At 39.3% G+C, this 14,981-nt stretch overlaps 1 protein-coding gene across 8 annotated transcripts in view; it reads right to left on the bottom strand.

The window, feature by feature from the left end:
• trip12 (thyroid hormone receptor interactor 12) overlaps positions 1–14,981 on the bottom strand; it is a 62,472-nt gene that overhangs the window by 30,708 nt on the left and 16,783 nt on the right. For 6 of the 8 annotated variants that reach the window (XM_089135366.1, XM_089135365.1, XM_089135361.1 and 3 more), the window contains 8 exons: positions 14,694–14,819; positions 13,681–14,579; positions 5,100–5,205; positions 2,319–2,455; positions 2,078–2,161; positions 1,543–1,638; positions 1,293–1,444; positions 6–41 (listed from right to left, as the gene is read on the bottom strand). In XM_089135366.1, coding sequence (XP_088991492.1) covers positions 6–41; positions 1,293–1,444; positions 1,543–1,638; positions 2,078–2,161; positions 2,319–2,455; positions 5,100–5,205; positions 13,681–14,579; positions 14,694–14,819 — 1,636 coding nt within the window. The remainder of the gene's footprint in view (positions 1–5; positions 42–1,292; positions 1,445–1,542; positions 1,639–2,077; positions 2,162–2,318; positions 2,456–5,099; positions 5,206–13,680; positions 14,580–14,693; positions 14,820–14,981) is intronic. The other 2 variants (XM_089135368.1, XM_089135367.1) reach the window with 1 other exon arrangement.

Consider the following 14,981-nt stretch of genomic DNA (forward strand, 5'->3'; position numbering starts at 1 on the left):
CTCACAATATCAAAATTATGCTCCATCTGTAACAGTGTGATCTGCGAAGACAAAAGGGGAACAGGACATATGGGTAAGAATAGAGAGTGGCTGGACTCCCGGCACAGACAGGAGGTTGTTATCCATCTCAGAAAGCATAAATCTAAGGTCTTTTAAGAACTTATCTAAGATCTGAACAAATAAAATGAATACCATATGGGCGAGGTTGAGCAAACATCCTAAATCGTAAAATAAATAAAACATACATTTACAAAAAAAATATTATTCTGTTTAAGATTTTAATTTGGCAGTCAACCAATCAAATTCAAATTGTACAATGCCAAATGGAGTTAAATCACATCACGTCTTCATCAACTTTCAGTTGACAAGGGAAATAAAAGACTAAGCATTAAGCACAGGCTATATTGGTTATGACTAAATGGCAAATACCAGACTAAGACACTCTTCTCCGCTCTTCAAATACATGTAACATTAGCCTTTACACACGTCATGATTTGGATAAAAAAAAAAACACTGTCCTTTTTCAAGGAAACCATTTTTTATTTACCCATGCACTGCAAACAAGCAGAGACGGTCTCCAAAATGTGAACAGCACTTCAAGTGCCTTGGCCTCGTATGATTTTTGCAAGATACGAACTTTATACCCCAGTAGCACTTTTTGCATCTTGTACTCTATGTGGGCAACACTTCATTCAAGATAGAAGCGGTGGTGCTACTGTATGAGGTTTTGTCGACAGTTTGAAGATCCACTCGAGTTACGAGTTTTAGTCAAATGCTCTCAGTATAAGTTTCAATTCAAGCTCTAGTCATAAGTACAGTTAAAAAAAAATTATTAACTGGTATTTTTTCTGATCAAACCGCTTTCAGAACGATAATTTTACAGAAGAAACGCATGAACAGAAACGTTAAAATACTGATCCTGCTTGCAGTGACCCGATTTAAAAAAAAAAAAAAGTAAGCCCTGCTTGCAAGTGAAGAAATTATTAAACAAAAGTATTGTAATTTCCCTAATGTAATCTAAAGTGAAATGACATACAGGGATGGGCTGGGGGAAGGGCTTTGGTTGGCATTCACCCAGAGCCCTTGAGGAACAGAGGTCCACCAACCAATAGACTCACACAATCCTGCAAAACTGACTTTAAGGCTTTTTAAGGACCCAACAACCAGTATCTGGGCATTATTTGGCGATTTGAAGAATTTTTTCACTCCTGTATAATTGGGTGTTCTTAGCCAGAATAAACTACAGTGTGTACCAGGCTTTAGTCCAGATGAATTTCCTGATGCATACTCACCAGGGCAGGTACGACACTCTTGACAGGGAATCCTCCCAACGTCTCCTCGTTACCCATCACTAGCAGCTGGCACATCTCTATAGCAGCCTGGAGTTGCTGGGATTCATCACCTGTAGCCTGCAGACCCTGCAGCAGCTGCTGTGCCTTTGAGCCTGCAAACGCAGAGGGAGACAGAAGACCGACACCTTGAGCGGATGAAATACTTAATCATCCCACAAAAATGTCACAAACATCAGTCAAGGTCACTCACTAGCTCCACTCCCAATGGTCCTATGAAACAGCTGAGACATACGGGGCCCAAAGGGCCCAAACAGGTGAGGAGGAAGACCCCTGGCCTCCAGCAGAGCTGTGGAGAGAGCAAAACATGAAACCACACACACACAACTAGATGTTTGTGCTTTATTATGCTTTGATCGGTCTTGGTCAATGTTAAAAAAAGGGTTTTATTTTTGTCGATAATGAAGATAATAAAATTGTGCATTTTAATTAAAGCTGCTGATTAAACTACAACAAGTAAACAAACAACACTGCAAGATCCTTACAAAGCACTTACCACCAAAGCACAAAGCACCATTTTTTCCTAAATCTTCATTCTTAATACAATGTTGTAAATACTCCCATCACATCTATAATCTAATAATCATCTATTCAATGTTGAGATTTGCACAAAAAATGATACATAACACTAAGATCACTTTTTTTTCTTATCACTGAACATATAATTACTTTATCTTCACAAACTGTATTTTTAGAAAATGAATGATATAAAAATAGAGCAAACATGCCTTGCAGTCTTCCCATTTCAGAATCATCTGATTCACTCTCTCCAGAGGTGGTCATGCCAACAGCTCCAGCTACTGAGCTAGATGCTACACAGCAGAGACAGAATGAGTATAAGAGACCGATGAAGAATAAAACATACATTGTCATGCGTGTGTTAAGGTACTATTAGTGTGTTCTTAACATACACATCACAGTACCACATACAATATATAATAAAGTCTTAGGGGACTGCTGCTCTCTTACCTGACGCCCCTTGGGGTGTTTCCTCTGTGCGCGCGGCCGATGAATTGGCCCCATCCTGGTTGTTGTCAGAGTCGGCCATTTTCTCCTGTCGGCGAGCTTCGGCTGTCCCGCGCTTGCCCAGGCCTGAGCCTCGCCGACTAGAAAGATATAAAAACACAACAGTTAAAGCCAAATATTCTCAATAAAATTTGTATATTAATACATACTAAACTAAAACGATGGCAAACAACCAAAAATCATTTACTTGAATAAAATTTCCATAATCATATAGTGCAGGGTTTGACATTGTGTTATAAATATATAACACACACAGAGTTGTAAATGAAAATGTTCAACCCCCATTATTGCTCAGATTTATTGACAAAATTTACAAACTTATGGGAGTCTTAGCCCATTCCTCATGAGCAAAGGCCTACAGTTCAGTAATATTCTTGGGTATATACAACCAAGGCTTTGTAGGCAGCGAAAGACAAATCTTTACAAATATAAAGGTGGAAATTCACTACATGACCGAACAGACAACTGAGAATCACACAAGTAGAAGTAAAAGGTTACTACATAGACCTGGTTCACAAAATAAACACTTCAAAAATGGAATAATTATTCATGTTTTGAGGTGTCAGGTCTGTGTTAAGAGCAGGGCCACCCTGCAGTGCAAATGATGCGATCGCACTGGGCCCAGCTATGAACAGACAGAAGGTGACATCACCACCACAATGCATCACGGCCGACCTCTCACGTTACCTCACACTGGGCCCTGCCCCATGACTGGGACGGCCCTGATTCAGAGTATTTCATATCAGCTTAGAACAAGCCTAAGCAATTCAAAAACAAGGACCGGAACTATCTGTTTTATAACTGTTGTTTAACATTTGATTATGAAATTCACAACACTGCACCAGATTTCTCATGAGGATGAACTGAAAGTTCCAGTAATGCAAGTAAGTGAACAGGAACACCCATCTGCAGTTACCACAAAATACAGCTGAGGGGATAGAGGGGGCTGATTAATGATTCTAGTAAATCTAAGTAAATGAACAGGATTAATATGGAGGAACCATGTATTGTCATCTCTGTATCAGATTCACACAATATACCTTAGTCAAGGTGTCATATATAATTAATTTTTTTGGTGGGAATGAAAAGTGTTTTCTTGTTTTTTTTTACTGTTTTCAAGTAGCACATGCGTCCTTCTCCTGCGTGTAAGGAAATAACAGTCTATATCAGCAGGTGGTAGAAAGTCTATACTCATTCAAAAAGGGAAAGCGACACTACAACTGCAGATATACAAAATGTTTACAAATCAGAGCTTGATTACTGTTTTGAATAGGGTTGGGAACCGAGAACCGGTTCTGGAAAAGAAAAAATACCGGAACCGTGCAAAATTCCTAAGTTTCGGTTCCGAAAATGGTTCTGATGCCGATGCGATATCATCATGTGGGCGAAGTGCTGGGAGTAGAAGACGCCGTCTTATTCCTAAATGACAAAAACTTCACCACTGAAGTTGCGATTTGCTTTCACACGCGCTGCATTTGTCACACACAGACACACGCACGCTGCGCGCGCCGACCGCCGAGTCACTCTCTAGCCTACATTCAAATCCGTTTGCGCTGAGAGAGAGAGAGCAGTTGTCGATATGAAACTGCTTTACAATCACACAGTCTCAATATTTATTTGTTTCACATATTCAAATGATTTCCGTTACAGAATTAGTGAGATTATAGTTTGAGTAAACATTGACGGTAGTGGTCAAAACAGATGCAGTCCGTATATTTTTTGTGTTCAGAATTTACAAAATATATACAATGAGCGAGTGCATCATAATGTTTTTTTTCAAACCGTGTTTTTGTCTTATCTTGAATCACTACGTAAAGCCTGTAATAAGCGTTAATACTCGGACTTATTTAGACTGGCCGGCGGATCGCAGCTGCTGCGGAGTAGCCCAATGCCTGCGTGACTCGTCATGGACATAAACAGAGAGAAGTAGCTCCGGCAACAATGTTCTTCCGCAAGACGCATGCAGTTCTGTTTATTAACTGCTAGAGCGCCGATTTATCCAGTAATGAAATAAGTAAAGTCTTTATGAATCAATCATTCAAACCGTTTAAAAAAATAATCTGTTCTACACACATATGTGTGTTAAAGCATATACTAATACTATTCCTTCTGAGAGGGTATTCTTCACTGTTGGAGATACAATAAAGGAGAGGTCTAAATTATTATAGAGAATGCAGAATTTTTTAATTTCCTTTATATATAATTTTTTTTTGCAAAGATTGCTTAATAATATTTTGAGTTTGTTTACATTACCAGTCTGTTAAACTAATTTGTCATGTACTATAAGAAATAAACACAAAAAGGATTGTGGATTTTTCTCTTACTAATATTTTTAATTGAATGGGAACCGGAACCGGAATCGTTTGGCAGAACCGGAATCGGAACCGGAACCGGAAAATTTCTCACGATTCCCAACCCTAGGTTTGAATATGTATCATGTTGATCACTTACTTCATTACAGACGGCCTTGTCGTTATGAAAGCATTTGCGTATTGGGATGCCCATATAAGATCCAAAAAAATAAAAAATTAGAACCGCCTTCTGTGAGTGCCCTCTTGACCAGTCATCTGCTCATTTACATTACTTTTGCTTTTTTATTGTGTGCTAGTTCACTAAGCTGGACAGCCAATCAGAGTGATCTCTCCCAATTGGCTTGATTTATTAGTTTGTGCATGTTCTAGATCAGTAGACTGTTCTGGATTGAAAAGGCTGGTGGTTGAGTACCTGGTGCTGGCGCAAGAGCCCGTGGTCTTTTGACGTGTGCTCCTCCGACAGCTGGGGAGCTCTGCTGGGGGAGACTCACTACGCTTCTTAGTGGACTTCCTCAAACCTAGAGACAGAAACATACAGAATTACACCCATAATTCAGAAGGGAGGGGTAAGAGAGCTACAGTTAAAGGATAGTCAGCCATAAATTCAGAAATCCCTCCTACATATTGATAAGAAAAATACAGCAATTATGCTACCAGTAGTTCCGTGAAATCACTATGGTGGCTTTCTCCAGTTCTGAACTTTGGAAACTGCACGAGTTGAAACTTTGTTTGAAATACATGTAATACAGGGCTGGGTAAAAATATTCCTCATTACACAGTTTGTCCAAATCAAGTAAGAGTGTTATGTTTTAACATGCAGTGAATGTTGAACAAAAATAATCTAGGGCCACTGATGTGGATGCAGGTTAAGGAGTTAATGTGCAGTGACAGATCTCTGTATCACCTCATTTCAAGTGAAGCAGTCCTACGAAGTGCATGTGAACAGATCATCTGTTGGCGAGTAGTGTCAGAAGCAGTGGAGTAAAGACTGTTTTCACAGAAACCAGCACATTCTGTACATAGCACTGTGTGTAAAATGAGTCACATCGTAGCATCTACACTTAATGATAACATAAGCTCCTCATCAGCCACAGTCATATGCTCTCTTTCTGATTAAGCCAGAAACATGTGCTTAATTCCATTATACTGATAATTAGAAGAATATCAGTAACCAGACAGTTTCTGGTCTCATTGACTTCCACAGTAGGAAAAAAAATATACTATGGAAGTCAATGAGACCAGAAACTGTCTGGTTACTGATTTTCTTCTAAATATCAGAAAATCATCTGAATACATTCGAAAACGGTAAAACTCAACTTTTTAACTCTTGGGGGAGTGGTAAAATGAGCCTATTTCCAAAAAAAGTGGAGTATCCCTTTAATTTCCTTATGTGATTATGAAGAAATCTTTAGTGTAGTGCTCTGTTTTAACCTGTCCTGAAGTACAGAGATTTATCCTCCTGTAAATCCCAGGATCCCTTATTTTAGATTAAGCGACATACATTATTAATATCATGACATTTTAGATCCTTGACTTAACTGAATTAAAGGAGAGTGAATATGGCAAGTCAAACAGTATATTAAACAATCCAAAAGAAGTCAAAAAGCTAAACTTTTTATTATGTTTATTTTCTATGAAAGCAGTTACCTATAAAATCACCCCAATTATTATAGAATTATTATTTAAATCTTGAGCTATTCAAGACATCAAATGAAAAATTCTGTATTTCTTCATATCGCAATATACACTCACCTAAAGGATTATTAGGAACACCATACTAATACTGTGTTTGACCCCCTTTCGCCTTCAGAACTGCTTTAATTCTACGTGGCATTGATTCAACAAGGTGCTGAAAGCATTCTTTAGAAATGTTGGCCCATATTCATAGGATAGTATCTTGCAGTTGATGGAGATTTGTGGGATGCACATCCAGGGCACCCGTTCAACCACATCCCAAGGACGCTCTATTGCAGCGTTCGGAAAACTATGGCTTGCAAGGTCTCTCACCCTTTACCAACAAACGAGCGATTAAAAAAAAAAAAAAAAAAAGACGCATCAATAGAGATTGGCTCTCGGCAGAAAATCTGCCAGTTACAATTCCCCTGTAGTACAGTCTACCTAAGTTAATGAAAGGTTTATGATGAAAATTATATTCATGTTGTACCAGAAAAAGTGCTCATTGCTGGTCGTGCTCGCGAGTGTTACAAGTCAGAGCAACTAACCACTTGTCTCTGTGATAACCCACAGCTCCTGCATTAGGATTCAAGCAGCTGCAGCTTGTTTAAGGTAGGCCTAATGGCGAAAAGCAGCAAAAGATGTAAAAGAAGGCTATAAACTTTAATACTTTCACTTTTGCTGCAGAGACCCTTCATGACACGATAAATGCGTAGCATTTTTGATACTCCACTCAGATTTCAGTTGATGATTCTGTTTAAAGTTATTAATAACAAAAAAAACGAAGGAATGAGACAAAAAGGGCAGGCTGTCCTTTATATTGAAAAGAAATATTAAAGCGCGATAAATCGCGAAAGGGAACAGTATTACTGGCAGGATGTCAGTGAGTATTCACGTAAACACAGTAGAAGACCTGTAAGTTCTCTCTCTCTCTCATCAGTTTTATGCTCATCAGTTGATGACTCACAGAGAAAGCCCTTCCCAATTAAAATTGAAACTTTGCTAAATATTTGTTTGTTTTTAGTTGTCTATGGAGCAAGTAATTAGCCTAATACTGTTTGTTTGTTTTTTTAAAGCACATCTTTAATTATATTATTATATTTTTCTTTTACTGTGGCTCTTTTGGAAAAATGCATTAACCAAAAATGAAAAAAAAAAAAAAAAAATGACTCTTTGGTCAAAAAAGTTCCCAACCCCTGCTCTACTGAGTTGAGATCTGGTGACTGGGGGCCATTTTAGTACAGTGAACTCATCGTCATGTTCAAGAAACAAACTTGAAATTATTCGAGCTTTGTGACATGGTGCATTATCCTTCTGGAAGTAGCCATCAGAGGATGGGTACATGATGGCCATAAAGGGATGGACATGGTCAGAAACAATGCTCAGGTAGACCGTTTAAACGATGCCTAATTGGCACTAAGGGGCCTAAAGTGTGCACAGTGGTAACAAGGCATGATGGATCCATGTTCTCATTCTGTTTATGCCAAATTCTGACTCTACCATCTGAATATCTCAACAGAAATCGAGACTCAGACCAGGCAACATTTTTCCAGTATTTAACTATCCAATTTTGGTGAGCTCTAGCAAATTGCAGCCTCTTTTTCCTATTTGTAGTGGAGATGAGTGGTACCCGGTGGGGTCTTCTGCTGCTGTAGCCCATCCGTCTCAAGTCTGTGCATGTTGTGGTTTCCCAAATGCTTTGCTGCATACCTCGGTTGTAACGAGTGGTTATTTCAGTCAAAATTGCTCTTCTATCAGCTTGAATCAGTTGGCCCATTCTCCCCTGACCCCTAGCATCAACAAGGCATTTTCACCCACAGGTCTGTCGCATACTGAATGTTTTTCCCTTTGCACACCATTCTTTGTAAACCCTAGAAAAGGTTGTGCATGAAAATCCCAGTAACTGAGCAGATTGTGAAATACTCAGACCGGTCCGTCTAGCACCAACCAGCATGCCACACTCAAAATTGCTTAAAAATCACTTTTCTTTCCCATTCTGACAGTCAGTTTGGAGTTCAGGAGATGGTCTTGACCAGGACCACACCCCAACATGGATTAAAGCAACTGCCATGTGATTGGTTGATTAGATAATTGCATTAATGAGAAATTGAACAGGTTCCTAATAATCCTTTAGGTGAATGTACATCATAGAAAAAAAAAAAGATATTGCAATGTCAGTTTTTTCCAATATCATGCAGCCCTAATTTCAAGCAAGAAATTAGTATTGTAGTAATTAAATATTTACTTAGTTATTAGAGCTTTCTCTATTTCACTGTAGATCATTAAACCCTTCATGGTGCCTCAGAAGTCTGTCAGAAATCAGTACCGTGTGGTGCCTTTGTGCGCAAGCGCTGCTTGCAAAGTCATTGCCTGATAAAACAGCGACACTAATCAGCTGCCTATTGCCTTAGCTTTTGGACGCAGTACAAAATTACACAGGCAACATTGAAGCACACTAACAGAACATATTCATATAGCTTAAGCATGTAAAATATTAACACTGTGAACTAAACAATATGCAAGTATGAATCTGTTTGGCCAGCCGGCCAGATCTGGTGAACAACACAAAATTTAGTCAGATCATATTTTTTCTGTTTTATTTATTAGTTAAAATACATCAAAACCAAAGTGAAATCAAGCCATTTCACAACCTGTGATCATTTAACTGCATATCTGTTGAATTCTATATTAATATGCACTATTAAAATGCTAATCGTTGCTTAGCTACTATTAACAGCCAAGTGTTATACAAGACACGAGTGGCACAATGCATCAAAACTGAAAAGTTTGAAGCGGTTTAAACTGATACACAGTATGTACCGTCATAACACTCAGCCTGCTGGATATGGAAAGAAAGTAAAGGAAAAATTAAAGACAAAACCTTAAAAAGACCTCTGACAGTGCTTTCCCTGTAAAGTCAGATGATTCACACAACAGCTCCAGTCTGGTGGTCAAACCCTCACACTGAGGGTCTATTCTGGGCAAAGTTCTGCCCCATGCCCTTTGGCAACATGCCCTCCCGTGACTCTTTATGTCTTTCCATAATCAACACAGCCTGACCTGGATGACCTCTCTTACTCAAAATAAACACCTCCAATGAGCCTTCACCGAACACTTTACAGCAACCAGGGACAAGACAAACAACTAACCAATACGTGATCCAAAACATCCAACCAATACCACTCTCAAGCCTAGATATCCATGCATGCCAGCGTGCTGACCCACCTATGGGCATTCTGATATTTCAAAGCTCTGCTAGGCACATGCACACAGAAAATAACTACTATACCAAAAGTCCTTCCTACCTCAGTATACATCCAGCCGCGACTCTTGTCCATACAATACTGTAAGGCAGCAGGAGGCTGATATTTTTAGCCCAGGACACTGGCACTGAACTGGACTGAAATCTGAGCCAGCTCCCCCTGCCATGACCAAAGCTTCATCGGCTATTACTGAGGCAAGAAATGATCACCATCACAACGATCACGCCATTACTGTAGACACTGATTTGTGAAGACTGGGTTGCTCAGGATATTAGCCCTCAGATCAAGGATCAGATCAAATTACAGTAAAAATACCAGCCATTTGCCATGCCTGTGTGCTTGAATCCCATGAAAATGGTCAAGAAAAGTTATTTCACCCCAAATTCTAAGGAATAAAAAACATTTTTTGTATTATGTGAACTCCAAAAAATTGCCTACAAATTTGGTGGCAAGATGTGCTTAATTTTTGGGTTTGTAAAATTAATTTCTATTTTCTAAATTTGATTTTAGGCTGAAATATGACCCATATTCAGAAAGGAATAAAACAAAAGTACTTGAGAATCAGATTTAACCACAAAACAAACCAAGTGTGCTTTTTAATGGTGTTTGACGTTGAGATTGCCTACAGTAAATAGAACGTGTATGTGTTCTTGTTGGTGGGTCTATGGGAAAGACTAAATTACCTCATAGTACTTAACAGGATCAAAAAGCAGTGTAATTTGCATAATGTATAATATCCTCCAAATTCTTGGTTAAATTAATGTCATTTCACTCTACATGTCTAGCAACGCCTACAGTGTGTCTATTGAAGAAGACCTAGACCAGATCTGTCATGGAAAAGCTTGTCATTGCCTCACTTCCAGCAGGTGTCTGAAAACTGAGGTCCACTTCTAGCACCATTGCAGCTGGTGTTCTAGATGTGCAGCTCTGATGAAACTGAAGCCTAGATGTAGAATGTAAGCTGTTCAAGACTGTGCACACATGGACATCCAGATAAAAGTGCCCTGATTTTAAATGCCCTGATTTTACAGCTACACAAACGCTCAATACACCACCTTATTTAATTAGTGTTGTCAGAATTCCAGGCACTTTGGTACCAAGGCGATACTGATTTTGAGTGTGTTGTGTTGAGCATTGTAGTCGTTCAAAACTACTTTTACTGACAAAGCAATAGATGGGACAAAAAAAAAAAAAAATCAGATGAAACTAACAGAACTGCCACTTGTTTTATGTAATGTGTTTTTTGTTCAATTTATTACTAAATGTTTATTTATTTTAAAGCAATGTTTATTTAATTGAAAATATACTATTGTTTTATTAGTATTATTAAGTATTATTTATGTAAAGTAATTTTTATTAAAGCCACAGAAGGGAAGTTTCACCTCTAGAGGTCACTTATTCAAAACAATAAAGACAGCTTGATTGTCGGCATTAATGAGTGTGGAATCATATGAGTTGTCGTCTTCACCTCCAGAGCCAATGGAAAGCAATCCGACGGGACTCAAGTTCATGGATGAGCTAATCCTCTAAAATTCAGAATTATTGTTCTTACAAATAAAGCTCTTTCTGATTTTGCTCTTAGCCACTACAACTACAAATAGTATTGTGAAATACTTACACTTTCTGTAAAGCTGCTTTGAAAAGCACTATACAAATAAATTTGAATTGAATTGAAATAGTGGCATGATACAAACATTATTCACAGTAAATAAAAAAAAAAAAAATATATATATATATATATATATATCAGAGGTGGGGGACTCGAGTCACATGACTTGACTCGAGTCTGACTCGAGTCACAATTTTCAGGACTTGTGACTTGCTTGATTAAAGTACAGAAATGACATGACTTGACTTGAGAACAAGTTACTTGAGACTTGACTTGACTTGAAGTGGAAGACTCGACAATGACTTGAACATATAATAAACAAACAGCAATACAGTTAATTAAAATATATATTATGACGTCAGCATCAATATATCGGCATCTGTGCCTTTACGCTGCTCAATTCAAACCGCGCCAAATGGAAGTTCCGGGAGTCTCACGCATATTGATAGCGTCTCCCTGATGCCCGCAAATGAGTTAAAATCTCCCGGAATCTAGAGCGAGATACTGCGCTTATAACATACATAGCGTGCGGCGTGTGCACGGCAGAGATATGGGAAGCCAAACAAACCAAAAGTGGGACGAGACAGCGGGGCTTTACAGAGCTCGTGCCGCGCAGACATGTCATCTGCACGGTTCAATGATCCGAGCCGCGCAGCCGATTCGTCAGCACAGCGCGGACGTGTTTCCTAGCGACACTCAATAGTCAGCGCTGTACTGACCAACTTAAAGCAACGCAAACCATATGCTACATACTACATGCAAATAAATGTACAATAAAGAAACCCCTCCTTCCTTACAAAGAATTGTTCTCTACTGAAGTTTAGGAGTTAATTATGGAGAATTCCATAATTAAAACAATCATTTGTTAATATTTATGTAAATTTAATATATAATATACATAATATTATTTAATATGTAATATTTATTAAATATAAAATATGTTAATATAACATATTACCATTTTTATTTTATATTTATTTTAAACATATTTTAAATATGTTAATATAATATTAACCCCCCCCCCCCCCCCTAACATTACATTCATTGAGATATACCTCCCTGAAATGAATTCTTGTAGGTTGGGATGTCTGTATATGCAGCATAGATATATACACGGCTGTGCAGCTGCAAATGCGTTTTACATATAGGTTTCAGTAAATCGAGGAAAAGGAGTTTCCGAAGACATTTGTTGGCTATGATAAGAAAAAATACTGAATTAAAAAAAAAATGCATTTTATATTCTCATACATTTCATACATTTTATATTTTACATTTATATAAGATATAAGATATTACATTTTAGATTTCATACATTTTAGACCGTTTCAATTAAATTTAATTAGACAGATTGGATTATACATCTTAGAATCGATACATCTTAGACTCTGAACGTTTTGTGTAAACAACACAATTTTATTTTATTTTCAGATATTAATGTAGCACAGATATGCATATGATTAATATAGCAAATGTAAGATACATAATATATGTATAAAAGTTCATCTTTTCTGTGCAAAAATAAATATGTATCGAAAAACTTTACCTCTATTTATTTTAGTAGTGTGACTTGACTTTACTTGAAACTTATCAGGACTTGACTTGACTTGCTTAGGGTGAACCCTTGACTTGACTTGACTTGCTTGATTTATCTGAACTGCGACTTGAGACTTGACTCGAGACTTGATGGTTAAGACTTGAGACTTGCTTGGACTTGACCATGTGTGACTTGTCCCCACCTCTGATATATATATATATATATATATATATATATATATATATATATATATATAAAATAAGACTAATCATGTTTAGCAATATAACAATAATGTTTTTTCTGTCGATAAACGTAAACAAACAGTTGCTCACCTGTCTAGTAAAATGCATAATATATTAAAGCATCTTTGGGGTTTCCGTAAACCGAGGGTAACACGGATAACGTCATTGACAGGCGACGCAGTGAACTTGTGAATTACACAAATCAACAAAATATCATTGTTTTAGTGTTTTTTGGGGGATATTTTAATCCAAAAATCTTACATATTTGTGCCTTTAGTAATTATATATTTTTATTTTCAAATAGTTAAATAAAATAATTCCAGTGGATTTTTCTATGGTACCATAAAATTTAACTAGTGCTGTCATGATACCAGGTATGTACCAGTCTCAATAAGATCACGTAGACAAACAAACCTTCAGACTATTTAGTATTTTGTCAGAACTTGAGAACCCCTACACCACAAATTGCCCAAGAGATTTAGGTTTTTTTTATCTACTTTACATTATAGAATGTGTATACCGGTGCCTGTTGGTTTGGTAAAAAGAATGGGAAAGACTTATGATCTCAGTGTGAGTGCTTAACAGGATCAACTTGTTTTGAACCTGGAAAATTTCTTTAAAAATACAGAAGCAAATGATAGGAAACTCTGTATAGCAGTTTGGGTACTCACTTGCTAGTTTGGCCTGCAGACCGGAGGGCCCAGGCTTGGAGGAGGTCTCAGCCTTGGCCGATCCCGGCAGGGACAGTTTGGGCTTTGGCAGGTTGACTTTGGAATTGAATCGGGACGTCCAGTCAAACTTGGAGGAGCCGGCAGCCTTGTTTTGCTCTTTATCCCGACTGCTCCTACGAGGGGAAGGTGAGGAGGCGGAGCGCGACCGCCGCGCTTTGCTCTGGTCCTTGCCCTGCTTTAGCCGGGCACCCTGAGGGGCACAGCTGTTGGCGCCTGTGGCGGCCGAGGAGGAAGAGGAAGAGGAGGATGAGGAAGAGGCACAGGAAGAGGAGGAGTCAGTCACGGTGCTACACCCAGCTTTGGCTGAGGCGGCCGATTTGGACGCCAGCTTGGTGGGTTTGGCTGCCCGGCTGGCCTCGCTGCGGGGTGGCAGGGGAGCTGCCGCGCTGCTCGAGCTGGGGAGGGAGGATGAGGAGGACGACAACGAAGAGGCGTCTGCCTTCTTGCGCTTTTGAGAGGGGGTGCTCGAGACCCCACTGGGGCCAGGGTAGGACACGCTCTTCTTGCTCAGGGCTCTGGCAGGAGCCGGCTCGGCTGCTAAACGTCTCTTTTTGGACTTGGTGCTGACAGATGCTGGAGCCTTCTTCGGCTCTGTAACTTCAGGTGAGGTTGCGGGGGCCGATGGCCCACTGGCTGAACTTTCCAAAAGGTGGCTGGACACTGCTTTGGGCCGCTTGGCCGGGCTGGGCGAAAAGGTGATGCTGATATCTGTTGCGGAGCTGCGTTTGAGAGCGCGGGTGCTGCTGCCCTCCCGTCTCCCTTGCTGGCCTGAAGTTCCTGCTGCTTCTAAATCTGGATCTGGGATCGAGTGTGAACCCACGGATAGAGAGAGGCTGTTCCTGTAAAAACAAACAGAAAGGGGAAGGACTTGAATACCCAAGAAGAAGCAGTATGCACATGGTGAACTTGCGTCACAAAAGACCCACACACAATACAGTAGAAAAAAGGGATACCTTCGAGAAGTGTTGCCGCGGGCGGAGCCGACAGCAGAGCTGGGCGGGGCTTTGGAAGCCTTAGAATTAGATCTTCTACTTTCAGGTGGGAAATTTGCTTTTTGGTTTACTTGCTCTGGCTGCAACCTGGAGAGGTTGGGAATTAAACAGCAGAGAGCAGTGTGGGATGGATGGGCAGTAGATGAGCAACACCTCAAATTCAATTTCACAAGCTCACTACTTTTCCAGCCCTACTCTCATCACTTCCTACACACCAGTCACCCCAATGGTGAGGACAAACAGCAATCA

Source organism: Pimephales promelas, chromosome 10, assembly GCF_988280905.1.
Source record: "Pimephales promelas chromosome 10, fPimPro1.hap1.1, whole genome shotgun sequence".
Taxonomy (NCBI): Eukaryota; Metazoa; Chordata; class Actinopteri; order Cypriniformes; family Leuciscidae; genus Pimephales; species Pimephales promelas.